The 27,035-nt window shown below is 45.8% G+C and overlaps 1 protein-coding gene across 5 annotated transcripts in view; it reads left to right on the top strand.

Annotated features, from left to right (window-relative positions):
• CACNA1I (calcium voltage-gated channel subunit alpha1 I) overlaps nt 1-27,035 on the top strand; it is a 694,988-nt gene that overhangs the window by 632,035 nt on the left and 35,918 nt on the right. For all 5 annotated transcript variants that reach the window (XM_083156129.1, XM_083156128.1, XM_083156130.1 and 2 more), the window contains 6 exons: nt 11,600-11,733; nt 12,260-12,330; nt 18,451-18,529; nt 18,631-18,752; nt 19,410-19,730; nt 22,428-22,574. In XM_083156129.1, coding sequence (XP_083012255.1) covers nt 11,600-11,733; nt 12,260-12,330; nt 18,451-18,529; nt 18,631-18,752; nt 19,410-19,730; nt 22,428-22,574 — 874 coding nt within the window. The remainder of the gene's footprint in view (nt 1-11,599; nt 11,734-12,259; nt 12,331-18,450; nt 18,530-18,630; nt 18,753-19,409; nt 19,731-22,427; nt 22,575-27,035) is intronic.

Here is a 27,035-nt window from a genome sequence, read left to right as displayed (position 1 = left end):
CAGCACGCCTCTCTTCTCTGACGCCTGCTGCCTTCTGGGGCGGTTCGGGATCACACACCCAGCTTTATCAGCCCCGGCAGTTCACTGCTGCCTGTGTCTCCATCTGCTGCCGTACACCTCCAGCTCAGCTCCGCTCTTCCGCTCCCTGCAGGTCAGTCTCCTCTAATCCTGCTCTCTTCCCCTTACCCCTCACATGTCAGCCTGCTACTTTATCCCTGCTTCCGGTCTTTTTTCACAACTTTATTGAACATGAACAAAGTCCATAGCACAAGTGGACGGGGCAGTCCATTTTCTGTCCAAGGGGGGGGGGGGGGGGGGTTTAGGGACCTATGCCCTGTTTCAGTCCTTTGGGTGGCACTAATATATGTGTATATCACAGGAGGAACCCGGCGGAGATGAGAAAAACAAATCTGTGACAGTTTTTGTACCCTGCACGGTCAGCATAGGACACTATACAGAAAGAACACTATATATTTCAGAACGAAGCCACAGAAGCTATTTCAATGGCTTTCAATTAATGGATTTAAACTTGCAGGGGAAGAGAGGTGCCCCCTTGAGAGCAGGAGCCCGGAGGCAGGTGACTCCATTGCCTCCCAGAGTTCTGCCACTGTGCGTCATCCATATATGTTTATGACTGTATTTGCATGTACTGTTATACAGAGTAATTAGAAGATTAAAACTGAAAGAGGCAGCAGATTATGGTGTGGCTTATATTGTAGTGAGGGTCCATATATGATTGTAGACACACCTGATTGTCGGTGTTAGACACGCCCAATAGGTGGTGCTAGGCACACCCCTTTGATGGTGCACCCCCTAATAAAATGTTCTGCGCACGCCTATGACGGTCAGTGACAGTATTGCGCCCCCCCCCCTCCAGCGCCCGGTGCACATAACCCCCCAGCCCCCCCCCCCTAGTTACGTCCCTGGACAGATGATAGTGGTGGCTGGGAGAAGTGGATTACATACATCAGCGCACAGAACAAGGACATTCACGTGTTTTTCTACCATCCGTCATACAATATTCAGACTAAACTTTCTGAGATTTCCCACATACTGAAAAAACACAGAATGTAATTGATTGTAAGTAAATAAAGATAATGTTATTTAATATATAAATGCCCTCTTATAAAAAATTAACCTATACATTTATAGATTAAGTCAAGTATTATAAACTTAGTTGGAGACTGTAAAAAAATGTTTTAAATTTTTTTGTATCAATAGGAACTTCATTCTGCATCAGCCTCAAACTTGAAATTTTTACAGTAACTTAAAATCATATGGAACTTGACCTGAGCCCCAAAAAATTTTTTTTCCCCGAAAGTTCATACTTTTTTTTTTTTTATATAATATTCAAAATGATCTCTATTAGTGACACCTCTGGTAGCAGTTATCCTTATTTTTTGTTACATATTAGATTACGAATAAATAAGTAAAAATAAAGTGGGAAATGCCACAATAAGTGCCAGAAACCATTTCAAAGCACATATTACTACAACATTGACATAAAAAATAAAATGGCACTGCAAATACAATTTAAAGAATTGTATGTGTGCCAGTTGATTAAACAAAGGGGTTCAGAAGACCAGTTTTAAATCATATTACACCAGGGGTGTTTTATAGGAACACCAGTGTTTCATAGCAAAGTGTAAAGTTGAAGCAATTCTGAATATTTCCTTGATAGAAGAAGACTGAGAGTCAATTAGACTTTCCCATGCCTCAAAAAAATGTACTGTGCATTTCTCTTTCTGGATATATGCATCTAGCCAATCCATATATCTAAAGAGGAAGGGGGGCTGGTGGATCCATACAGTTGGTGGCTGCTGCCAAAATGACCAGGAATAATTTTGTTGACAAGTTAGAAAATAGCCCAACAATGGGGAGTGGCACCACAATAAGGGGCAGTGGCTTCTCATACATTCCGTAATTACGATCCATGCCCTTGTTTTTTGTCACTGTGGGGGATTTGGCCACCCCCTTGTCTGTATGAATAGATGCACACAGCACACAGGGAGTGACAGGGTGACTCCCAATTCCCCCCCCCCCCCCATTGCGGGACACTGCTGCCTAGACAAAACGTTTTTGTACCGTGACAGTTGGGAGGGAAGCCTTTGGGATCCACTTCCTGTACTTTAAAAACTCCCTAAGCTTAAACGATAAAATGGTTTCACTTAACACAGTGGTTACCAAAGGCACCCTAGAGTATTCACATTTTTTTCAAGGCAACCCTAGTCTCAAAGTTTCTTATTGATAAATTTAAAAAAGTTTAGTAAATTGGGCTTACCGGTCACCCTCAGGTTCAGTAGTGGTAGACATTGCTGTGTTTCACATATTTTGTGATTGGCAGCCAATAGCATTGGTTTTGCCTATAACTTTGGCCATAAATTATTTATTTTGGTATCCTGACCACCAACCCAGGGCACCCATTCAAGTTTCATGTGGCACCTTCTTTGGGAACCACTAACAGAAAAAGAATCCAAACCTTAAAGATGAACAAAGGAAGCTCATGGAATTTAGCTGTTTTCTTTCTGCACTTTACTATCTAGGAATTGCTCTGTTACTTCCACATCGATTTATGAGTCCTACAAGCTCTCTTGTGCGGTTTACAACATTAATCAGAATTGAGGCTTACAACAATATGCCTCGTTTCTTTTTCATTCTGAGATAGATTTCGCTTATTGTACGTTCATACCGTGTCACTCCAACAGAAAGCAATGTTTTTAAAATGAGCGTAGCCTTAGAGTGATGTCCATTTAAAGGGGGAGGGGTTGTATTAAACAGGAAAGCAAAGGGAATAAAGTAGACAGATAGAGGGGAATGTTGTATAGATCGATGTTGAGATTATGAACATACAGATAAAGGGAGGTACAGTAATTATAGCTTGGTGTCACACAAAGGGCAGTATTCTTTTGGAGCGGTGACGGCGAGCAGTGCTGATTGCTCACTGTCACAGCTCGCAGGTCAGTATTCCACTGACCCTCCTGCACACGCCGTTTCCATCTTGCTGGGTTTTTACAGCGAGTTGGAAATGATGCGTTTCAGTCAAAACAGAGAGGCTCACGGCTAAATGCAGCGGGCAGCGTTTGTGAGAATCCTCGCCATCCTCTGATAGAAAGGATTCCCCTGCAACGTTGAATAGGGTGAGCGGCCAGCGCGGCTGTTTAACCCCATAGCCGGCTGCATTAAATACAGCCCATAGTCTCTTGAGATGTTTGAAGCACTGCGTGTCTTTTTTAAGTCCGCCCATCATTCGCACAGAACGCCGCCCCCCCTTCGCAGGGCAAATTCGCCAACACGGCTGTAAATGGATGTGTATCATACACATCCATTTGCAGCCTATTGGGCGACACCCAAATCATTTGATGGTCGCCAACCATCGAATGATGTGGAGCACACACGCAAAACGAATACACTCTCAGGTGTCCTAGGTTTGAGTGTGTCCTGTGTGAGGACAGGGTGGGCGGCTGACATCCGGTGATGTCAACTGCCCGCCCCCGTCACCTGCGTCATCGGGGCATTTGCATGAGAACGCCCAGCATTTTCATGTGAACGCCAATGAAATGATGGGAGTTCCCATAGGCGCATCTTCCGGCCCGCCACCCCACATCCCCCCCGCAGTGTTGTGTGCGAGCGCCCGGCGAACACAGCGCATGCACAGAAATGCACATGTGCAGATGAAAAACATTGCGCTCCGGTGCAAATTTGCATGGGAGCGTGTCAACCAGAATAAACTCCCTTATGTTTAACCTTGTACAAACATTTTTTGTTAATTAGGTGCACCAATTTGTATAGGGTCACAAAAGCAATGCTGCAAAGCAGATTTGATACAAACAGTAAATTGATTTTGTAAATAACATTTTAGCTACAATATTATTATGTCAAATAAATTTCAACGTATAAATCCCCATTTTGTGACACAAAATTAATTGAGTAATTTTCTTTGTCTACGAAATTAATTATAGCCACATATTATAACTTTAGACCAAACATGACCTTTTGCCTGGTTGTGTACTGTATATGCCACTGTGCTGGTGTTAATATTGTAGTTTGAATGATAGCTGTGTGTTATATTGTATATGAAATAGCAAACATTTGGAAGGTATTAGTGCATTTCATGTTTATGGCTCTCTCGGGAAAGATCTCTATTCTTAGACGAAGATGACAGCTTTGTGACCTTCTGGGTCTCTCACTGAGGTTTGTTTTCCTTAAGTATGTATTCTGTATTTAGCAATGACATTTTTCACTGTAAGTTAAGAGGACAAGGAACTTTCCCATAACTCAAATGTCTCATTCCCATCCCAATTTTCTCTCTCGATTATATTCCTTACCATGGACTGGTGGTTAGACGTTTTTGAATATTCAAACCCGTACTATATATTATGTATCCATGAATGTCATTGGCTTTAATCGCGTCGGATTATGTTTGTCAGTTGTGTCTGTGTTTTGTACACATGCACATTATAGCAATAGGGGTGATGCCAAATAACCAAAGATTTATTTATTAAGCAATTACAACATTTCAGCAAAATTGACTGTGTGCACATGACTAAAATGTAAGGAACTAAAGCAATAACAAAGGTCTATAGGAAATATCTCCTGTGTCAAAGTACAGCTGAATACCACTGCCCCCATATTTCTATATAATTGTCAACTGACTCCAAAATGGGTCGCAACCATCTCACCATGGGTTTGAGACTCCATGTTACTGGAGGTCAGGCTGAGGACTTCTCTGATCTCTTAGCCAGTGATCCAAGGACTATGAAAAATCAGCTAAATTGTCTGTTACTTTAGACTCCTCGAATCACTGGCTTAGAGATCTGAGGAGACAACTCGTTTACCTCCCCTGTCCACTGCTGGTGCTGCTACTGGGTGCACCTAGGTCCTGGCAGGGCCGTCTTTACAATAGAGTGGGCCCCTCAGCAAAATACACCGCCCCCTCCTCACAACCCTGCCTCCAGCCTCCTCACAATCCCCCCCCTGCCTCCACCCACCTATGTGTGCAGCAGCTGGGGGTAGCGATTCAGGCTGCAGGGATCCAAGCAGCGGCAGGTGGCGAGGTGAGTCCAAGCTGCGGCAACTCAGACCTTGATGTGCCGCTATTTACTGTCGGGTCCGGCCAGTCTTTTCAAAATCAGCAGTGCTTCCCGCTCTGGAAATAGCGTTACATCAAGGTCTGAGCCTGGACGGATGGACACCGCTGACAGCCACCACCCGGATCCCCTCCGCACGCCGCCCAGATCCACTCCGCACACCGCCCGGATCCCCTCCACAAGCCGCCTGGATCACCTTCACATGCCACCCGGATTGCAGCATCAAGCTCCCTGCCCTCCCGCTGCCCGGATCCCTGCCGCCCGCCGCTGTTCCCCATGGCAGGGCCATCTTCCCCATTGGGGTGTGCCTCTACAATCCTTGGGTCCCTGAGCAACTGCCCATTAAGCCCAATGGGAAAGACGGCCCTGGGTCCTGGTGCTTCTGAGTTGTTGGAAATTTTGAGGTGAAACAGGCAGCCAGCAGACCAGGAAACTAAGCCTGTAAAGAACTGCTTGTAAGTAAGTGCAACAAGAGGGCGGAGGGTCCTGGGAAGCAGCAGGGGGGATGAAGGGGTGCACTGAGCACAGACTTCACAGGATGTGTCTTTGGATGGTAGGGGGACATGGGAGCACACAGTGTAGGATGTGGAAGGGGTCAGGGAAAACACCCAATGCTTCAACCTAGTTCCTCTCTGCCACACACTGCCTTGGTATTCCATCCCTGTCAGCCTCTTCCATCCCTCTGTCCTATGCCTCCACTTGTCACCCTTTGCCTATCCCTAATCACCGTCTGCCTCATAAGTCAGATTCAGTATGTAACACATCCTCAGCCTACTGAGCTTAGATTACTGATGATGTATGGGAGCACTATGGTAAATCAGGCTCAGTATGTAACACATCCTGAGCCTAGATTACTAATGATGTATTGGAGCACTATGATAAATCAGACTCAGTGTGTGACACATCCTCAGCCTTCTGAGCATAGATTGCTAATTATGTATGGGAGCATTATGGCAAATCAGACTCAGTGTGTAACACATCCTCAGCCTACTGAGCCTAGATTACTAATGATGTATGGGAGCACTATGATAAATCAGACTCAGTATGTAACACATCCTCAGCCTACTGAGCCTAGATTACTAATGATAAATGAGGGCACTACGTTAAATCAGACTCAGTATGTAACACATCCTCAGCCTACTGAGCCTAGATTACTAATGATATATGAGATGATATATGAGAGCACTACGGTAAATCAGACTCAGTATGTAACAAATCCTCAGCCTACTGAGCCTAGATTACTAGTGATATATAGGGGCACTATGGTAAATCAGACTCAGTATGTAACACATCCTTAGCCGACTGAGCCTAGATTACTAATGATATATGGGGGCACGACGGTAAATCAGACTCAGCAGGTAACACATTCTCATCCTATTAAGCCTAGATTACCAATGATATATGAGAGCAATAAAGTAAATCAGACACAGTGTGTAACACATCCTCAGCCTACTGGGCCTAGATTACTTATGATAAATGAGGGCACTACGGTAAATCAGACTCAGTATGTAACACATCCTCAGCCTACTGAGCCTAGATTACTAATGATATATGAGATGATATATGAGAGCACTACGGTAAATCAGACTCAGTATGTAACACATCCTCAGCCTACTGAGCCTAGATTACTAATGATAAATGGGGGCACTACGGTAAATCAGACTCAGTATGTAACACATCCTCAGCCTACTGAGCCTAGATTACTAATGATATATGAGATGATATATGGGAGCACTACGGTAAATCAGACTCAGTATGTAACAAATCCTCAGCCTACTGAGCCTAGATTACTAGTGATATATGGGGGCACTATGGTAAATCAGACTCAGTATGTAACACATCCTTAGCCTACTGAGCCTAGATTACTCATGATATATGAGGGCATGACGGTAAATCAGTCTCAGTATGTAACACATCTTCAGCCTTCTGAGCCTAGATTACTAATGATAAATGGGGGCACTATGGTAAATCAGACTCAGTGTGCAACACATCCTCAGCCTACTGTGCCTAGATTACTAGTGATATATGGGGGCACTATGGTAAATCAGACTCAGTATAAAACACATCCTTAGCCTACTGAGCCTAGATTACTAATGATATATGGGGGCACGACGGTAAATCAGACTCAGCAGGTAACACATTCTCAGCCTATTAAGCCTAGATTACCAATGATATATGAGAGCACTAAAGTAAATCAGACTCAGTGTGTAACACATCCTCAGCCTACTGGGCCTAGATTACTAAGGATATATGAGAGCACTAAAGTAAATCAGACTCAGTGTGTAACACATCCTCAGCCTACTGGGCCTAGATTACTAAGGATATATGAGAGCACTAAAGTAAATCAGACTCAGTGTGTAACACATCCTCAGCCTACTGATTGAACTTAGATTACTGAACTCATATCTAAAGGTATGCAAATGTCTCCAAGAAAATTTGGAGAATAGCAAATTCCATTACAGCATTAATAAATTGTTTGCAAAACTTAAGCCCAACATTCATGAGCATACTAGGAGCTAGTGGCATCGCTGGGGCACATTATATGAATCTGCCTGAACAATGATCTATTAAATAAAATAGAAAGCTGTCACAGTTATTGGGAATCACCAGAACTGCTATTAACAAACAGTACTCCTTAACCTGCTTTTATCATAGGTCAGCGGTCATTCAGCTGCCTGTACCGGTAGTATTGCCAAATGCTTCCAATTCAAGAGGCAGAATTATGGGGGTCATTCTTATTCATTTGGTCCCTGGCGAATTCGCAATGGGGACCAATGTTTTTGTTATGCACATGCGCATAATATGCAAATGGCTTTGGTGACTATGCATAGTCACCCATGGGAAGGCCCAACGTTTCATGGGCGTCCCCATGCAAACAATGGGCATTCCCATGGCGATGCGGATGGTCCGATGTGTGGATTTTTTGGTGGATTTTTTGTCGGGGCGGCCTCTCTGGAACTCAATAAGCTGCGATGTTTCCATCATATCGAGTGAACCGGAATCAGGCCCTATGTCACTACTGTAATTATTAGAAATTTCGGTACTTGTTTCCTAGCACGGCGCCCAATATTTTCATCTTATGGCATCTTATGCGACCACATCGAATCACATGCCATATAGCCGCATACGATGCATGCGATGCGATGGTATACTATTTTTTATTGTACAACCACCCTGATGGGTCCTTACAATGTTAAATGGCCCCCCATACTTAACGCCACCCCCACGATCAACGCCAACCCAAAGCGTGGCAAGCGCAGCGAGCCTGCGAGGGGTGGCGGTATGCGTCCTCCCACCTTTTCATACCCCCACTATCCACGTCGGGGTGGAGTTGATTTTAGCCACGCTTCGGGCTTGGTGGCTCGCTGCGCTCGCCACACTATCTATAATCAGCTTCATGCTTATGTGGATAGTGGGGGTATGGAAAGATCGGAGGATGCATACCATCACCCCTCGTGGGCTCGCTGCGCTCGCCACGCTTTGGGTTGGCATTGATCCTGGGGGTGGCGTTGACTATGGGGGCCCATTTCACATTGTAAGGACCGATCAGGGTGCTTGTACAATCAAAAATCGTATACGATTGTATGGCATACGATGCGATGCAATATTTTATTGTACAACATCGCGTCGCATCGCATACCATCGTATACCTTATTCAGTGTTATGGTATACAATGCGATGGGCGTCGTGCTAGGAAACAAGTACCAAAATTTCCCAATGGGTGTATTTTATGATCAAGGTCTAGCGTTCCTGAATGTATACAATTTATTCATCTCATCATTAGGAATGTAATGGGTTTATTGATACTGCATAGTAATTGCCTTTGGGAACTAATTGCATCTTTTGACTGATAGTGATAGATACATTGCAAACTGATACTGAAAATATTTTAATTGACTAGGAATCATCTGTGCCCCCGATCAGTGGGGTGTACTTGGGGTAGCGGAAGAGATTACTTTGCAGACTTCATTAATGATGCCCCAATCTCAGTGAACAGCGTAATTAGCTTAGGTGCTTGCGCTGTGAAATGCAGCTGAGTGCCCCAGGCGTGTTTGATGAATTTGCAGTATTATGTGTAAGCCTTCTCGTGTTGCTGTCTTCCCTACTGAGCGCTATACAGCATGAGTAATATCTGTCACATGGCATTAACACATTGGCACTCCACCTGGACAGAGACCATTCACCTAATTAAAACCAGTGACTGAGAAGAGAGAGTTCTGTTGCATTCGTAATAGACCAAAAGACTTATATTTAGTTTTTATACACAGTGCATTTCTTTTTACATTGAATAACTTTCTGTCTAGAGGGAATACTAAGAGGTTTTTGGTTCACAGATTGACACTGACATCAATTTCAATGCTCTGCTGTATAAACCTAAATGATCATAATGCTCTAAGCGTATAGTACGTCCATATGATTTGTCACCTGTATGTTTACTAAATAGTGTCATGAGAATACTAGCGAGGCCGTTTTATTAGTCTATAGAACTAATTACTTAAGTCTGAGTGCAAGGTTTCTAGACTTTAAGAGGACAAGTGGAGATTATGGCAAAGTGAAGTTGTAATATCCGGAAAACGCTGCAGTGACACCTCATCATGGCCCTTATTCTGATTGACGCGGACTTTACCGCATTCTTACGGATCGCGTCTTTTCGCCGTCTGCGCATGCGTGGAGAACGCAACGCGCATGTGCCACGCCTAGACTCCGTACCAGTTCGGCAAAATCCCGTCCAAAACTGTTGGCCGCAATCAGTCGGGAAATATGGGCGTATTATGGGCGTCATGCGGAATGGCACATGGGCGTAGTTTCAAAGTGGGCAAAACGGGGCGGAAACATGGGCGGACACGGGGGAGTACACTTATGTTGGGGGGCGTACATTCGGAAACCACTCCGAATGCACGCGATCAAAAAGGGCAGAAATGTGCGGTGTCCACAAGTGTACTATTGCTTTGCGGACACCACTCGTTCATGCGGTAGGCGAACGTACGCCTAATGACTACAACCATTAACACCTGAACCCAATAGAATCTACTCCTTTACTCATTACTCACTAATAGGACGCTTGTCAGTGCTTTAATTGAAACCATTGCACTTCAATTGCTGTAAGGGTTAATGTGTGCAATGCATGTGTTAGGCATGCTTGTAAGGATATATTGGAATCTAATTGATTCCAATTCCAAATAAGCAGTTTTTTATGAGGATAGGTAATTGAATAAGTGGGTCATGTGATGTATAGCAGAAGATACTTCATAGTGGGTTGTTTGGCGTAAATACTCCGCTTACGTGCGGTAGCACCGCTTGGCTCCCGTTCGGATGCGGTATTCCCGAGCATACTCTGTAATACTCTGTAATACCGTGCCGAATCTGAGTGTTTCTCCCGCACACGCATGGTTTGTATGTCGTCCGTAAACACGCCCTGTTCTTAAAGAGTGAGTCCGTCCGAATGCGGAGGACACGTGGGCGTTTCTACGGACGATGGCCGCACGCGGCAAAACACCGTGGCGTGCGGACCGCACCGTAAGAATGCGGGAATATCCGCACCGATCAGAATAAGGGCCCAGGTCACATATCTCCCAAATTGTTATATTCAGCTCTGTGGAGCTGCAAACAAAACTGTTTGAGTCTGTCTGTGGAAACCATAAGATAGGCAAATGCAGGAGGGTTTCCAGTTGCCCAGAAACCTTTTCCCCCCACAGCCTGGCCAGCAGCCAGTAGATGCAGTATAAGGCTTGGAATGGAGCAGCTGCACATGCCCAGTGACAGCAGACTTTGCTACCAAGTCTGCTGTTTGTCTGTCTTTCTGTCTGAGTGCTGTAATCCCCTACACAGAATCCTGCATTAGCCCCTGCATAAGAGGCAACAATGTTTCTATGATGGGAACAATTGCACAAGACATCATGGGTCAAGGGTGGACACGTACCACACACCACGTGCCCAGAATATGCCACGGTAGGCCCAAGATAGGCATGATGCTTTACCACTACTAGTATTCTACTCTATGTAATCTCACAGCAAAGGTGCCCATACACTAGTGCGATTTAACCCTCTTCACCTGATTCCGACTCATCGAGCTGAAAAATTGCGTGAAAAGTGTCAAACCTTGTATATCTCTTACCTCCAATTCTGATCCGATGCACCATCCTGTGCACATTGAATCAGAGCTGGAGATTGCCATGGCTAGCACAACAATGTATCGGATCCCGCAGCCATGACTGAGACCGCATACGATACATTGTATTCAAAGGGACGGCATGCAGTGTATCATTTGCGATCCTGCTGCCCAGGAAGCTGCTGGAGTGTTCCAGAAAAAAATTGTGTGCAACTTCTAGCCAATGAAAAGCCGGACTAGTACTGTATATTGGGGCATTAACATAGCCATTGCATGGTCTACCCAACATGGGAAAGAACATCCCAAAACATTGATTTAGAAAGCACCTGTTCATGCATAATTGTTATTAACAGTGTGTTAGCCTTATGTCTTATTGCATGAATCTTGTTTTATTGTCATAAAGGTGGAACCAGTTGGACTTGGCCATTGTGCTCCTCTCTGTAATGGGAATTACTTTGGAAGAAATTGAGATCAATGCTGCTTTACCTATCAATCCCACCATTATTCGTATCATGAGGGTGCTGCGCATCACTAGAGGTAACAAGACTGAAATCTTCTTGCAGTGGTTAATACCCCTCTCAACTCGCACAAATTACCTGGGTCAAGCCCAGGTTGTTGCCAGGTCGACCCGGGTCTGCGTGCGGTGTCAAAGGGCCATTTTGAATATCCTGAGTCCAGCAACCCAGTAATCCTGGGTTGCTGGGCAGTGTGAACAGGTACAACCCGGGTCCTGTTCACTTCACAGGAGAAGGCAGCAGCGTCACCTTATAAGCTGGGTCGCTGTGAGCAGCTTAACACCACAAATGCTGGGTCGCTTCAGGGATGGGTGTGACCCGGCATTTGCTGTGTGAAAGGTGTATAAATAAAGTTTCAGCTTATTGTAGAGCAGCCATATCATTAGGATTTAAATTAGGCTATTTCTTTGTAGCTCTTTAGTATAAATAAACTCTCCAGAGGCAGAATAGGCTCAACTAAATGAAGATTGTCGGGCTCAGGTTTGCCTGCTCTATTGAAACTCACACATTGTGACATTGTGTTCTTATTATTTGTCTCCAACTTACAGTGCTGAAGCTGCTGAAAATGGCAACAGGGATGAGGGCATTACTGGACACTGTCGTACAAGCTTTGCCGCAGGTAATGAAAAGCCTGACCTCTGTGGTAAGGTCACGATATCTTTAACATCCTTTGTGAAGCTGCACACAAAACAGCCGTGATTATACACAGGATGCTCATTTCTCCACAGCAAATTGTCATGCAGGATCAGGTATTGCTGTGCATTTAGTGTGGACCAAGGTGTGCAATACAATGTCCTTAAAGAAAAAAACTGTTGCCTAAATATATTTGAATTTGTTTTGTGACATGCATTTAGTAATGGTTTTATTTAACAATGTATGCACTTACACATTAGGAATTTCATTTGAATGACTTTCAATAGATCAGGCTGGCCTACTTTTAGGCTGTCCTCTCTGGGAGAGGGCAGCCAGCTCCAAGCAGGGGTCCTGCCAGCAGGGGCGTAACTAGATATTCGTAGGCCCCATAGCAAAAGTGTGTAAGGGCCCTCAACTGATGGTGATAAATGTATGTAAAACATATTACTTATACAGTAAAGATGGGCCCCCTTCAGCTCTGGGCCCCATAGCAGCTGCACCCCTTGCACCTATGATAGTTACACCCTTGGGTCCGGGGCTGCTGGGGGTATCATAAAAGAGGTGGGGTGGCGGTTATGGGAAGATCTATGTTTGGAGGCATGGCCAGCACTATCGCACTATCGTGGCCGCGTCGGTAATACAGGGGGCGGTGCTACGATTACACAATTTGCATAATTTCATCCCTGTGGACCCCGCGGACTGGGGGGAAGGGTGCTGGAGACTGACTGCATTGCGGGGGACTTGCCCACCATTCTGGGGGCCAAGAGGCAGACCTGAAAGTAGGCGACCCTGCAATAGATTCTACTAGAAGCAGGTTGGTACTTGTGTCGTTTCACGGCGCCATCATGGCGCCATGCATCTGTGTCCAGCTGCGGGGCTTAAAACTCCATGCCAACGTATGTAGTTCGTACCCCCACTATCCACGTTGGCATAGAGTTGATTTTAGATAGCATGGCGAGCCCGCAAGGGCACACAAATGCACGGCGCCATGCTGTACACAAGTGCCAGCAGATGTTATAAATGTAAATGGGAGCAAACTGAGAAGGGAGGACTTCACAGGAACCATTAAATGCAATAAAAATGTAATTTAGACAAATACATTGGACCAAATTTAATCAGGTAAGAGATTCAGAAGGTGAGAGATTTTGGAAGAGATTTCCCATATTTTTAAAAGTGGCAATCATTTACAATCATTTCCTCCGGGTACTCCGATTTCCTCCCACAATCCAAAAATATACTGGTAGGCTAATTGGCTCCCAACAAATAACCCTAGAATGTCTGTGTGCGTGTACATGTGGTAGGGAATATAGAGTGTAAGCTCCACTGGGGCAGGGACTGATGTGAACGTTCAAATATTCTCTGTAAAGCGCTGCGGAATATGTGTGCGCTATATAAGTAACTGGTAATACTAATAATACAGAGGTTATGATCCTTTCAGGGTTGAATATCAGAAGCTATGGTAGCTGATGCAGAACTGAATGCAAGTCAGTCAGCTTTGCAAATGTATATTGTTTGTTTTTGTACTTTACATGCTATGGGTCAGGATTCTAAGGATCATATGCAAAGGCTCCGGTGGGGGGAGAGCGAATTATTTACCTCAGCCCGGGCTGTGGGAGGGGCCTGGTGGGGGCACAGGTCCTCTGCCTCCTTCCCTAAGAGTATACATATACTTAAGGCCGGTGCCATCTTCCTATATATATCTTCAGGAAGATGGCACCCACTCATTAAAGGAAAGTCTCTGGCACTGTGTAAGAGCTTCTGTGGCATCTTCCTAAATATCAATGAAGAAGTTGAGGAGCAGGGACTCGTTTCCCGCAAGGTAAGGTAGGAAGCAAGTGGCTGCATTTAAACAGTGTAACAGCCGGGCAGAAGTGCCCAGATGTCTTCAGAGCGTGTCCCACTCCCTTCTGTTTGAAATATTACACTGGTCCACCAGCCAATAGGAGCTTGCAGCCCGACAGCCAATCATAAACCACCCCTGCTGTTCATAATTGGCTGGCGGGCCACAAGTGCCTATTGGCTGTCGACCCGGCGTCAGATTTCAAACAGCCGTGGACCCACTCTTTAGATAGCAGGGCAACCCACCACTATCTGCCCGGCTGTCAGACTGCTTCCCCGTGGCAAGGAGCATGTAAACCCCCTTTGCAACCAGCATAAAACCTCTTTGGCATTGAGTATGATGCCCCTGGCATCTAGCAGGAAGCCTCGGGCATTGAGCACATGACCCCTGGAACCGAGTATGTAACTCCTGGCATTGAGAAAGAACCTGCTAGCAATGAGCATGTAGGTAAGTGGCACTTACAGTATGTGCCATAATATGTAATAGGCATCACAGCGTGTGGCATATGTATAATGGGCATCACGGTATATGGCATATGTATAATGGGCATCACGGTGTGTGGCATATGTATAATGGGCATCACAGTGTGTAGCATATGTATAATGGAGCACGATCGCTGCATTTGGGGGGGGTGCTTCGAAAAATCGAGTAGGTCTCGAGCCGGCCCTGATTATAGATCCAATATATCAGTAACCATATGAAATATACTGTGCCCTAGACATTGTGTTTATAGGGGGTGATTCAACACTGCTCGCTAAGCAGCGGTTGTTCTCTGCTTAGCGAGCGGCTAAACGCCGCCCGGCCGAACACCTGCCCCCCCCCCCCCCCCTGCTGCGGAGGGGATATACACGGACACATTCCCTTGCATGCGGATGAAGGGGAGAATAATCATTGTGACAATCTCTGACCATCAAATGATTCCTCTCCCCTTCAGAAATAAGTCAGTCTAAGCAGACTTTTATTTGGCGTCCGCCAATGAGGGGACAGGCGCGGATGTCCAGTGACGTCAGCCGTCCACCCCCAGCAGGCATCAGCCCACCTGTGTTCCCAGGGCAATGCCCAGATAGTCACCAAAGGCGTTCATGCAGTGGCCCTGAACATGTTGCAAATACGCGCATGGGCAGACCCGTACAATAAGTCCCCGGGTCAAATACACCAGAGACCGATAGAACATGAATCAGACCAATAGTACAGTATGTCATCAGTAAATACATATTGACCCATATTGAAGAATTCTCAGGACTCAACAATTATAAATGTAAAAAAGCTTGTTAGAACAAAATGAAACAACAATATGAGACGCAAAGCCTTAGGTTTACCACATTACTAATGCAAAAGCAGCCAGTGTGTAACCTGGGATGATGTAGTTAACATCCCGGCAGTCACCGTCCCAATGGAAGTTGGTGTTAGGCTGGGGGGAGGGAAAGGTTAGGCTTAGGCTGCGGAAAGGGATGCTTAGGGATGGGGTTATAATACACAAGGATCTATCAGGATTTTGAACATCGAGATATTCCTGTCGGCATTCTGTCAGTCAGGATGGTGAGTGACGATATATCAGTACCATCCCATTTATCCTGCCTGCAGAAATAATAAATGTATCTGCACCTTTGTATTGCAAAATGGTTTGTCAAAGTTTAAAGTCACTTGCTTTATTTGCTGTACTCTCAAGCCCGAATCAGCCCCAAGATGACTAGAAATGCAGACTCATCCAAATTATACCTCTTCCCCTGTAATTTACTATTGCAGTTACCTGTGATGAAGAACAGTAATTAATTTGTTCATTGACGGAAGTTAGGGAATTTTTATTCAATACCTACTAAATAATGTAGCATATGTAACTGTTCTAGTAAATTAAGTAAGAATAACTGGATCAGAGCATAATGTCATTTGAAGAAGTCATGTCGGAGTGTTTAATATTAGATTATTATTAGCCTGTAAAAGAGTAGCTTGTGGGCTTGATGGAATAGACAGAGATTACACTGTGTACTGTAGATGTACAGTCATCTATGACTGCTTGACAATTATGTAATTGGGCCTACAGATGTAGCCGGGCTCATTCTACCGCCATCCCCCGCCAGCGTCCCTGCTGCATCCCCCTCCGTCGCTACCGGTCCCCCTCGCCCCCCCCCCCCAAACTGGGTAGCTTCTCCCTGAAGTGGAGACGGGCAGGGAGACGCTGCCCAGCCGCCGTGATACTGGAATGCGCGTGAGACACACGCACATCCCGGTCTCTATCGCCGGCGCTCACCGGTGAAAGGGATCTGGCGAGCACCGGCCAAGGATGGGCCCATCTCCATTTGTATATATCTGATCTTCTCCTGATTTTGCATAGCAATATACTGTATATATATATATATATATATATATATATATATATATATATATATATATATGTATGTATATTAGATATCTGGAATGCTGTGTGCATGTATGGGTTCTCCTAGCATATGGACCAATGTGAAGACTTTGCTGGCTGTACACTAGGTGGCTGACAGTCATTCCAGGGTGGACCCCTGTTGTTAAATGGGTGTGCCCACAAAAATTGGTGGGTTCGCCCATAGAAACGCTGGTGTTCTTCTGCCTGTTCGGAGTGGGCAGAGGATATTGCGTGGATATGTGCAGCCACCAATTGACTCCTGGGTCAGGCGACAGCTGTGTGCTGTGGCTCAGTGATTTCTCTTCTGTGCGGCTGCATGCCAACAGAAGTGTACACATCTGTTCACATACCTGCGCAGGGATTCAGGGAAAATGACACATATTGGGCTGTGTATATACAGAGCCTAAGGAGCAAGTTAACACCACCCAACAAACACAAGCTCCCCCCCGCGGATGTGTATGATTACCCAGCACTGCCAAGGCCGTGGGAAGGAGGAGGCTGATGATGATGTCAGTGATCCTCCCTCCCAACGGCTGGGGAAGGCCTGAGTAGTCTGGAGCACTACTAGAAAACGCTGCCAAACGGCCACAGGGTGTCAATCACCCTGTGAACGGACCACAAAGGCTAGCCTTCGCTAGATCTGTTCATACAGACAGCTCGCGCAGACGCACAGCGTACCATGCGCATGCACTGTCATCCCATAATCGCTCGGGCTGCAAATTCTCAGCAGAGCGAACAGGTCTGTTACTTATGCAGCTGCTCTGCTGTCTTTCCTTTCCTTACTTTGGATATCATCATTCCTGTGCCACCACCTCTTTGATCAATACTTCTCTTCATCTGCTACTGATTGCTTCCAATTCTCTATCTCCTTTCCCCTAAGGGAGCAAAACTCCCCAAACCAACATGATTGAGACTGAAAACTCCAGATGCATTTCACTTGAAATGGGTGGGAATGACAGACGGTGTAATGAGATTTGTGTCAGTCTCCTGATGGATGAGCTGGCCCCTAGCAAGCCTTACTCCTGTGAATCTTAGGTGGTCATTAAGAAAAGAACAAAAACAGACAACAACGACATCGATTTCAAATCAGATCACCGTTCCTGCAGCAGATCAGCTGATTCCTACTCCATATTGCTGTTCGTACAATAGCTAACTCTCCCGAGGCCTTGCACACACACTGGTGTTCTACCAATACATAGACCTGTCTCTGCTCTTTCCTCTTTTGTCCCATTTACCAGTTGTTCTCTTACATTTACTAATCGGCAGAAGCTGTTGTCTAATTCCCAGAAGCATCGGAGTCTCCAGCTGCTGGTGACCTGACTGTCTGCTCTATTTTAAAGATGTTGTGCAGCATGTAAACCTTTGATACTTTAGATTCATGTGAAAGATGTTACAAACTATAGGGGTGATTCAGGACTGCACGCAATGCAGTATCATTCGCTGCTTACTGAGAGGCTTAACGCCACCCACCACACAATCGAATGCCCCCCCCCCCCCGCCTCCAAATCCACTCAGTAACATGCGAGAGGGTGTATGCAAACACATGCCCTAGCATACAACCTGAAGGGGACCCTCAAATGATTTCTCTCCCTTTCGGAAATAATTGCCCGTCTAGGCTTCGGCTCGCCTGCGTTCCCCTGCCCCCCCCCCCCTTCCTCCACTACCCGTTTGGACGCCTTGTCGACTGTGACCCCCAACATTGGAACAGGGCTGAATTTAGACCCCGCCTGAGCTATGATGAATTACCCCCTATGTGATTTATTTTTTCCTCATCAATGTTTACGTTTCTGCCATTAGACAATTTCTCCTTCCCTTATCTTCATGTGGCTTGTATTGCTATATATTGTATTGTTTATGTTCTGAGGTAATTGTCCTGTTTTCTGTTTCAGGTAGGAAACCTGGGGCTGCTCTTCATGCTTCTGTTCTTTATTTATGCTGCTTTGGGAGTTGAGCTGTTTGGGAAACTTGGTGGGTAACTTATACATAGATAGTTAAGGTATTGATGTAGACAGTTCTTGAATGTCATGTGTCTCAAAAATGATATACGCGTCTTGCTCTTCCCTCCACAGTATGCAATGCCGACCACCCGTGTGTAGGAATGAGCCGCCATGCCACTTTTGAGAATTTTGGTATGGCCTTCCTGACCCTTTTCCAGGTTTCTACTGGAGATAATTGGAATGGAATAATGAAGGTATCAAATGAGTGGACAGGTCTTGCATTGTCATAAATTGTTCATTAGCATTGTCCAATTAGCCATGTAGGACAGCAACAACTTTTGTGATGTTCTCATGTTTTCCTATCTGGAGTATATACAAGCAAGATATAGTTTATGGAAAGCTAACTGTGTGGTAGATGTAATGTATGAAGCAGTGATAAGGAAGGAGATGTGGCCCATGGGAACCAATCAGCAATAAAGCTGCTCTGTATAATTTTATATCATGCAAATTGTAGATGCTATTTCAGTGCTGATTGGTTGACATGGGCCACTTCTCCTCTGGCTCACTTCTCCCTTATCACTGCTTCATACATCTACCCCTGTGTCCTCATACACCTATGAAACATATAAATAAAAACATCCCATCTTCAATAGAACTCCCGTCTTATTAAATTTACTCCTGAAAGTATTATCTGTAATAATATGTATATATTGGTCTGAAACAATATTCATATAGCAACAAAATGGTCCAAATCTAGTGATGTTTCAGAGGCAGATGCCCTTTCTCCGGTGTTATGAATTGCCAATTATCATTTCTTGCTAATGCATTGACATCATGAATAGTATGTGTGTCATAACATCATATGGACAAAAGAAATACATGAATGCAAATTCTTTATGAATTGTCACCAGGATACTCTACGTGACTGTACCAATGATGACCGCAGCTGCTTGAGCAACCTCCAGTTCATCTCCCCGCTCTATTTTGTAAGCTTCGTGCTCACAGCCCAGTTTGTACTTATAAATGTGGTGGTGGCCGTATTGATGAAGCACTTGGATGACAGCAATAAAGAAGCTCAGGAGGATGCCGAACTGGACGCTGAGATTGAAATGGAGCTGGCTCATGGCCTTTGTTCTCAGACATCACCGGTTTCCTCTCTGGATACTGGTGGGCATGGAGGAAGACCGGCCACAGAGGGGCACCGTAGCTTGAGGTGCTTTTCCCCTGCTCAGGTAAGATGGAACCCACAAACATAGGGATGCCAGAGGTGTAGTACTATAGATATGTAATAGCATATATATAGGGGGTGATTCAGCATCACTCAGTCCCCAGCGTATTCGCCCCGGGGACAGATGGTGCGGTGGTGTATGCGCAGGTGTATGGGCGATTATACGCATGTGCCGGGTCTCTGTGTGAACGCCTTCGGTGACTATCACAGTTGGAGGGGGAGGGGCAATGGGCAGACAGGTATGGCGCATGGGGACGCCCACCATTTCCTAGGCGTGCCCACAAAAATGGTGAGTGCACCCAGAAAAACGCTGGGCATCCCCATGCGTACGCAGGTGTGATGAAGCCTGCATGGGACGGGCAGCTGACTCACATGAGGTCATTTCCAAAGACTACATTATGTGGACCTCAAGCATGTCCGAGTTTTTCCTGCTGTCCATATTTAGCCCTGAACATTACATTTTCCTAATCTTTACATGTGAACTGCACTGGATGAACAGGAATAGTTCTTCTAACTGGTTCATAATATTTTAGAAAATAAAGAGGGTGTCTTTCATGGGTTCAGCAGATCGGGGTAATATAACGGTTTTATTTGTAACCAAATCTAAGCCTTAACCATGGAAGCCTGAAAACAACCAGCCCTCCTACTATCTCCCCCATATGTAATCATTAAAGAAATAAGAATTAGGGAACAAAGCTGTTATTGCACCACCACATGTGGTGGGAAAGCAGTGCTGGGGTTTTTCTTTTTCGCTACTAGTCAGTTTGTCACTTGCAGCTATTGCAGAAATACCAGCCAGTGCTTATAGGCTAACACTGAAGTAGCATCTTACCAACCTCTGACAAAGGTGCCTTTCATCTCCTACAGGCCAGGCGAGGAGAGAGGGTTCTGGGTAACAAGGCTTAGAGGAGCTTCTCAGTAACAAGAGCTTCCCTGTCTATTATGGAGAGCAGTAATCGTTGTCTTCTTGAAAGCTCATGCAGTGTATCTGACATCAGGAGGAGCTGCCAAGATAACAAGTCACCGTTCTCAGATATACACAGAGAAGCTGCACCCTGAACTGTACGAAGGTGGCTGCAATGTTTGTGGCAATCTAGGTTCTGCTGGTACCCCTCCTCCTCCGGGAGTACTGTAGGCCTCTGCACACAGATGCAAATGTGAACCCTGTATCCATACTGCTGGTTGTGTCCTGTAGTCCTCTCTTAGGGGGAGATGTATCATGCAAGACGAAGCTTCTAACTAGACCAGTATATAAAAATTACAGTTAGCACCTGATTGGTATCCCGACATCAGAATCCCGACTGCCAGTGCTCCAACAGAGGGGCAAGCACAAAGAAGCCCCTTACGGGCTCGCTACGCTCGCCATGCTGTGGGCTCGGTGGCTCACTTCACTCACTACAGCTTCTATTCTCCCTCTATGGGGGTTGTGGACCCCCACAAGAGAGAATAGCCCCTGTCAGTCTGGATCGCAACTGTCAGGCATTTAAACAGTCGGGATTTCGATGTCGGAATCTCAACTGTCTGGCAGTCATCCCGCACCCGAAAGAAGTACTACAAGCACTACATTACTACAAACACTACAATCTCTAGGTCTCCATGATACAGACACCCCTAAAGATAGATTCCCGCACCAGTTCAGAAAATCATTTAGATCAGATCCTCCTCCTGAGAATAGAAAGTGCCCGCTAACAAGCCGGGGTAACAAGCCGGGCTTTAGCGTCTAAGTCCAGAAACCCCGGCTTGTTAGCGGCTAGCAGGTAGTCTGGTTTTCTGACGCTAAAGCATCTAAATTTAGCATCTGCATGGGGGACTTTCCCTTTAATAGCGGTGTGCCGGGGTGTGCCCGGGGTGTCCACTTTTACATGCCCCTGTTGTCAGCGGTGCGCAGGGCTGCCTATTTCACTGTGGAACTACAAGTACCACAGTGACCTGTCAGCGCCTGGGCAGCGCAATGCTGCTGCCCGGCGCTACGCTGATAACGTAAGCTGACAATACGTAGCTTACAGCTAGAGCGGCACGCGCACAGTTAAACAGAGCTAGAGCGGCACGCGCACAGTTAAACAGAGCTAGAGCGGCACGCGCACAGTTAAACAGAGCCTCTGGCAGGCTGCCAAGTTTCAGAGACAGACTGTGCGCGCGGCGGCGCCGTGAAACTACACAAGTACCATTAACTTTTATTGTATTTCATAAAATGTGGCTTCTTGTTCCTACAGTATATAAGAAAGATGGCATTGTTAGTGTACAGTACATATAGAGAGATGTATCAAACCTTAGGGAGACATTGGCCATAGAAATCAATCAGCTGCTAGATAGAATTTATCCAACAGAGTCTATAAAATAACATTTAGAACTAATTGGTTGCTAAGCAACTTCTCCACTTCTCTCTACAAGGTTTGATACATCCCTCCATAGTTCACTGGGGCAGTGTCTAAAAATTAGCGGGCAGAAGCTACAGAGAATAAAAAAAAAAAAAAAGTGAAAATGTGGGTAAAAGACATTTTAGTGGAAAAAGATGCAGGAAAAAAATTCACCATTAGCAACTAGGGACTAGGCACGGCCAGAAGGCCAGTCTAACATGACTGCAGCAAGAACAGTGGAGGACGTATCTGTGTTTAGAATATTTTTTCAAATGTAATACACACCATTTAGTAAATAAGCCCTTACGGTATATCCATTTATTTGACTTTTTTTTTTTTTTCAGGAGAACTTGTGGCTGGACAGTGTTTCCCTGATAATTAAGGATTCCTTTGAAGGTGAATTAATGATAATTGATAACCTTTCCGGATCGGTTTTCCATCACTACTCCTCCCCCGCAGTATGCGAAAAGTGCAACCATGACAAGCAGGAGGTAAAAACGGTTCTTATCAAGATAAAAGATATACCTGATTACTGACAGGGATAAAATGGTTTTTAACCAGGAGACAGCAGTTTGTGAATATAGTACATGAGCAAATTGAAATAAATGAGACACTACTGTACTTGCCTGTCACCGGTGCACACCAGAACGCAGTGCCTCTGCAACCAGAGTCTTCATTGTGACAGCGAAACTTCAATACTAAGGATCTATTTGATGGCTTTAGAACACAGTCGTTTTCTGGCTGCAAAATTCCACCTGCTGCAACCCTAAAATATCATTTCCACTTAGAGATATTTTTAAGTCCGGGCTTGCTGTGAGTTTGTGCTACAGAAACCAATGTCGTAGGTCAGTGGTTCCCAAACTGTGTTCCGTGGCACCAGGGGTGCCTCGTGACACCTGCAGGGGTGCCATGGGTTAATGGTCCAGGACCAATTAAAATGATATATAGTGAGGTCAATGTAACTTTTGTGCTTTAGGCTGCCATTCATAAAATATGTGGACAAACAAAAGTGAATCCTATCCCTCAACACTTAATTAAACCCAGGGCTTAAAGTGGTCATGCAGAGGTGGGGGAACTCATTTCTCTATGCCACCTAATTACTCCGCTCCACTATCCCCATTAGGCAGAGACAGAGCCAGTGGTAGAGTTTTTGGCATTCCCCTGCAAACTAGGATGTTTTTCTGTGCGAATTACTGTGGAGGTTAACATTTTCCACCTCACCATTAGAGGTGGTGGAACTCAGTTCCACCCCGTTCCCCCTGACTTTAACCCCTGATTAAACCTAAAGATGACATTTAAATACAATTGACGTAATTTAATATTTTTTCCAGATTTATAAATAAGAAACTTTTGGCCTAAGGGTGCCATGAAAAAAAATCTGATATTCTAGGGAGTCATGATTCAAAAACGTTCGGGAACCACTGCTGTAGGTATATCTGGCTGCCTGTAAAGACTAGTACAGTACAGTATGCCCCGCTGCAAATGACTGAGGTGAAGTGAAAAAAACCTTTATACGGTACAACAGCAAAATGCCTGTAAAGTAGCGGGAGGTTTTAAAGGGGGATTGGGTCACTGGGTCAACCAAATTAAGGCCGACATGCATTGATTCGACCACTGAATGTTGACAGGGCTTAGGTCGGCGCATGAAAGATGTCGACCTTAACAGTGTGGACCTTACAACATATACCGTTTACAGTGCATGCATCCATACAGAAATAATAACAAGACCAGTGATAACAGAACACATGCTGTAATAAATACATATCACAATGCAATGAGATATAAGTGGTTAGAACTGAACTTGTTAATGGCACGGCCAAACCAGGTTACCTTAATCTACCTGTTTTCAATGCTGATGACTTTTTGGCACTATTTGCATTATTATTCCGCCCATATCTCCATATTTTCTTTTTAATCATCTCTCATCAGCTGCATAGATCATTGTCATATATTACATAGGAGCGCAGCACTCCTCCTATTTCCACTGCCAAAGTCAAACTGACCTCCCAAATCCTGACAGCAATATAAAGTTGTGTATTAGAGCTGTACATGGAAATATTTATATAGTCCCACATACAGCACAATTGTGCTGGGGGCTGTTGCATCCAATCAAATATTGACTTTACCAAGTTCAATAAAGGAAACTGGGTGCTGTAATAGACGCCATGGGCGAAATGTAATAGGGTGTGATTTTTGGACGAGTTCCAAACTCGCCAGAAATCGCACCTTTAAAAATCGCGTTTTTTGCCGCGAATTCGCATATGTAATGAGATGCGAATTAGCGGCAAAAAATGCGATTTGCCGCGATTTCGGGCGATTTTTAGTCATGAAAATGTGCGCATTTTCAGTCATGAAAATGTGCGCATTTTCATAAATGCGATTTTGTGCAAAAAAAAAAAGTTTAAAAAAAAACGGCGTGGGGTCCCCCCTCCTAACCATAACCAGCCCCGGGCTCATTGAGCCGGACCTGGTTCCAAAAATACGGGGGGACAAAAAGCATAGGGGTCCCCCGTATTTCTGAAACCAGCCCCGGACTCTTGGACCGGTCCTGGTTCCAAAAATACAGGGGACAAAAAATCTGGGGGTCCCCCGTATTTTGAAACCAGCACCGGGCTCCAACAGCCCTCGGTGTCATGCCACAGCCGGGGGACACTTTTTATACAAGGTCCCCCGGCCGTACCATGAGCACCGTGGCTGGTCAGCCTTGGACGGGGTACCTGGAGGAGTGGGGACCCCCCCAATAAAGGGCCCCCCCCCCAGGCTTCACCCGTCCAGGGCTGAAGCCCGGGGCTGTCACCGGCGTCCGTGGCCAGTGGACTTTGGCCTGATAGGGTTAAATCCATCATACGTTACATTGCTTTATACCGGAGAACTACAAGTGCCAGGAGACCTCCCCCGCATGCTGGGACTTGGAGAACCACAAGTCCCAGCATGCGGGGCATTAATGGGCCCGCTGGGACTTGTAGTCCACCTGTAAAAATAATGTTTATAAAAAACACACACAGAGAAGTAAAAGTTTATTACACACACACACCTCACTTTTACACCAGCGTTACTTACCATTCCTGGATCCAGCGCTGGTCTGGCTGCTTCACAGCCGGCTCCCCCCGCACTGACAGGCAGCGGGGAGAACCGGCTTTCTCTGTTGCCTCTAACAGCTTCTGTAGCGCTGTCCGAGTGCTACAGAGGCTGAGAGCGCGATTGGCTGAGGAGACGCATAGCTCAGCCAATCAGGACTGAGCTATGCGTCTCCATGGAGACGTATCGGCCAATCGCGCTCTCAGCCTCTGTAGCACTCGGACAGCGCTACAGAAGCTGTTAGAGGCAACGGAGAAAGCCGGTTCTCCCCGCTGCCTGTCAGTTCGGGGGGAGCCGGCTGTGAAGCAGCCAGACCAGCGCTGGATCCAGGAATGGTAAGTAACGCTGGTGTAAAAGTGAGGTGTGTGTGTGTAATAAACTTTTACTTCTCTGTGTGTGTGTTTTTTATAAACATTCTTTTTACAGGTGGACTACAAGTCCCAGCGGGCCCATTAATGCCCCGCATGCTGGGACTTGTGGTTCTCCAAGTCCCAGCATGCGGGGGAGGTCTGCTGGTACTTGTAGTTCTCCGGTATAAAGCAATGTAACGTATGATGGATTTAACCCTACAGGCCGGCGTCCACTGGCCACGGACGCCGGTGACAGCCCCGGGCTTCAGCCCTGGACGGGTGAAGCCTGGGGGGGACCCCTTTATTGGGGGGGTCCCCACTCCTCCAGGTACCCCGTCCAAGGCTGACCAGCCACGGTGCTCATGGTACGGCCAGGGGACCTTGTATAAAAAGTGTCCCCCGGCTGTGGCATGACACCGAGGGCTGTTGGAGCCCGGTGCTGGTTTCAAAATACGGGGGACCCCCAGATTTTTTGTCCCCCGTATTTTTGGAACCAGGACCGGTCCAAGAGTCCGGGGCTGGTTTCAGAAATACGGGGGACCCCTATGCTTTTTGTCCCCCCGTATTTTTGGAACCAGGTCCGGCTCAATGAGCCCGGGGCTGGTTATGCTTAGGAGGGGGGACCCTACGCCGTTTTTTTTTTAATAAAAACACTTTTACACATTTTTATTAACAGGACCATGCACAAATCTCAATGATCTGTGCATGGTTCTGTCAAAATCGCCTGTCAGAACCTGGTCTATTTTTTTTGCGATTTTTGGTAACATTTACCAAAAATCGCACCCTATTACATTTGCGAGTTGTATACTTTATAATGGGAAAACATCTGGATGCGATTTGAAATGTGTCTAAAAATCGCACTTCTAAAAGTGCGATTTCGCGGTAAAAAGTGCGATTTTTTACCGCGATTTGCAACCTATTAAATGTGCGATTTTCGGAAAATGTGCGATTTCGGCCGTTTTTGACCAAAAATCGCACATGTCTAAAAAATCGCACCCTATTACATTTCGCCCCATATGTCAGAAAAGCTCCCCTAATGTGATACGTGCCTCCCCATTCCTGCAGGCCCGTCCTAAGCATACATAGAACAGTATACTCAACTGCAGAGCTTACAATCTAAACTAAAGCTTTATAACAGTAGAATACTAACAGCTAGTAGTGTTTCTAATAATTCTATAATATTCACACCACTTTGTGATTAAAAACTTTACCCAAAACATTTTATAGTAATTGCATTCATACAGTAGCATTCTGTTCTTAATGTACAATACAGCAAAACAGTCAGTTGCAGGCTCAATGCAGGGGTACAGATGTAGCGTCATTCATGCAGGGCTGGCGCCAGCCGCACGCACCGCCAGCCGCACGCGCGTCCCCTTACTACGGAGCTCCTCCCTGGTCCCCACTGCTTCGCCGCCGGTCCCGCCACCCGATTCCACCTCCTCACCCCCCCCCTGCGCGTCCCAGTCAGATGCAGCTCCAGTTCACCAGAGGGCGTAGTTAGTAAGCCCCAGCGCTGAATGAAGA

The sequence above is a fragment of the Crinia signifera genome, chromosome 8, assembly GCF_055691185.1.
Source record: "Crinia signifera chromosome 8, ASM5569118v1, whole genome shotgun sequence".
NCBI lineage: Eukaryota > Metazoa > Chordata > Amphibia > Anura > Myobatrachidae > Crinia > Crinia signifera.
Note: the sequence above shows the minus strand (reverse complement) of the source record. Positions and strands in the feature narration are given on the sequence as shown.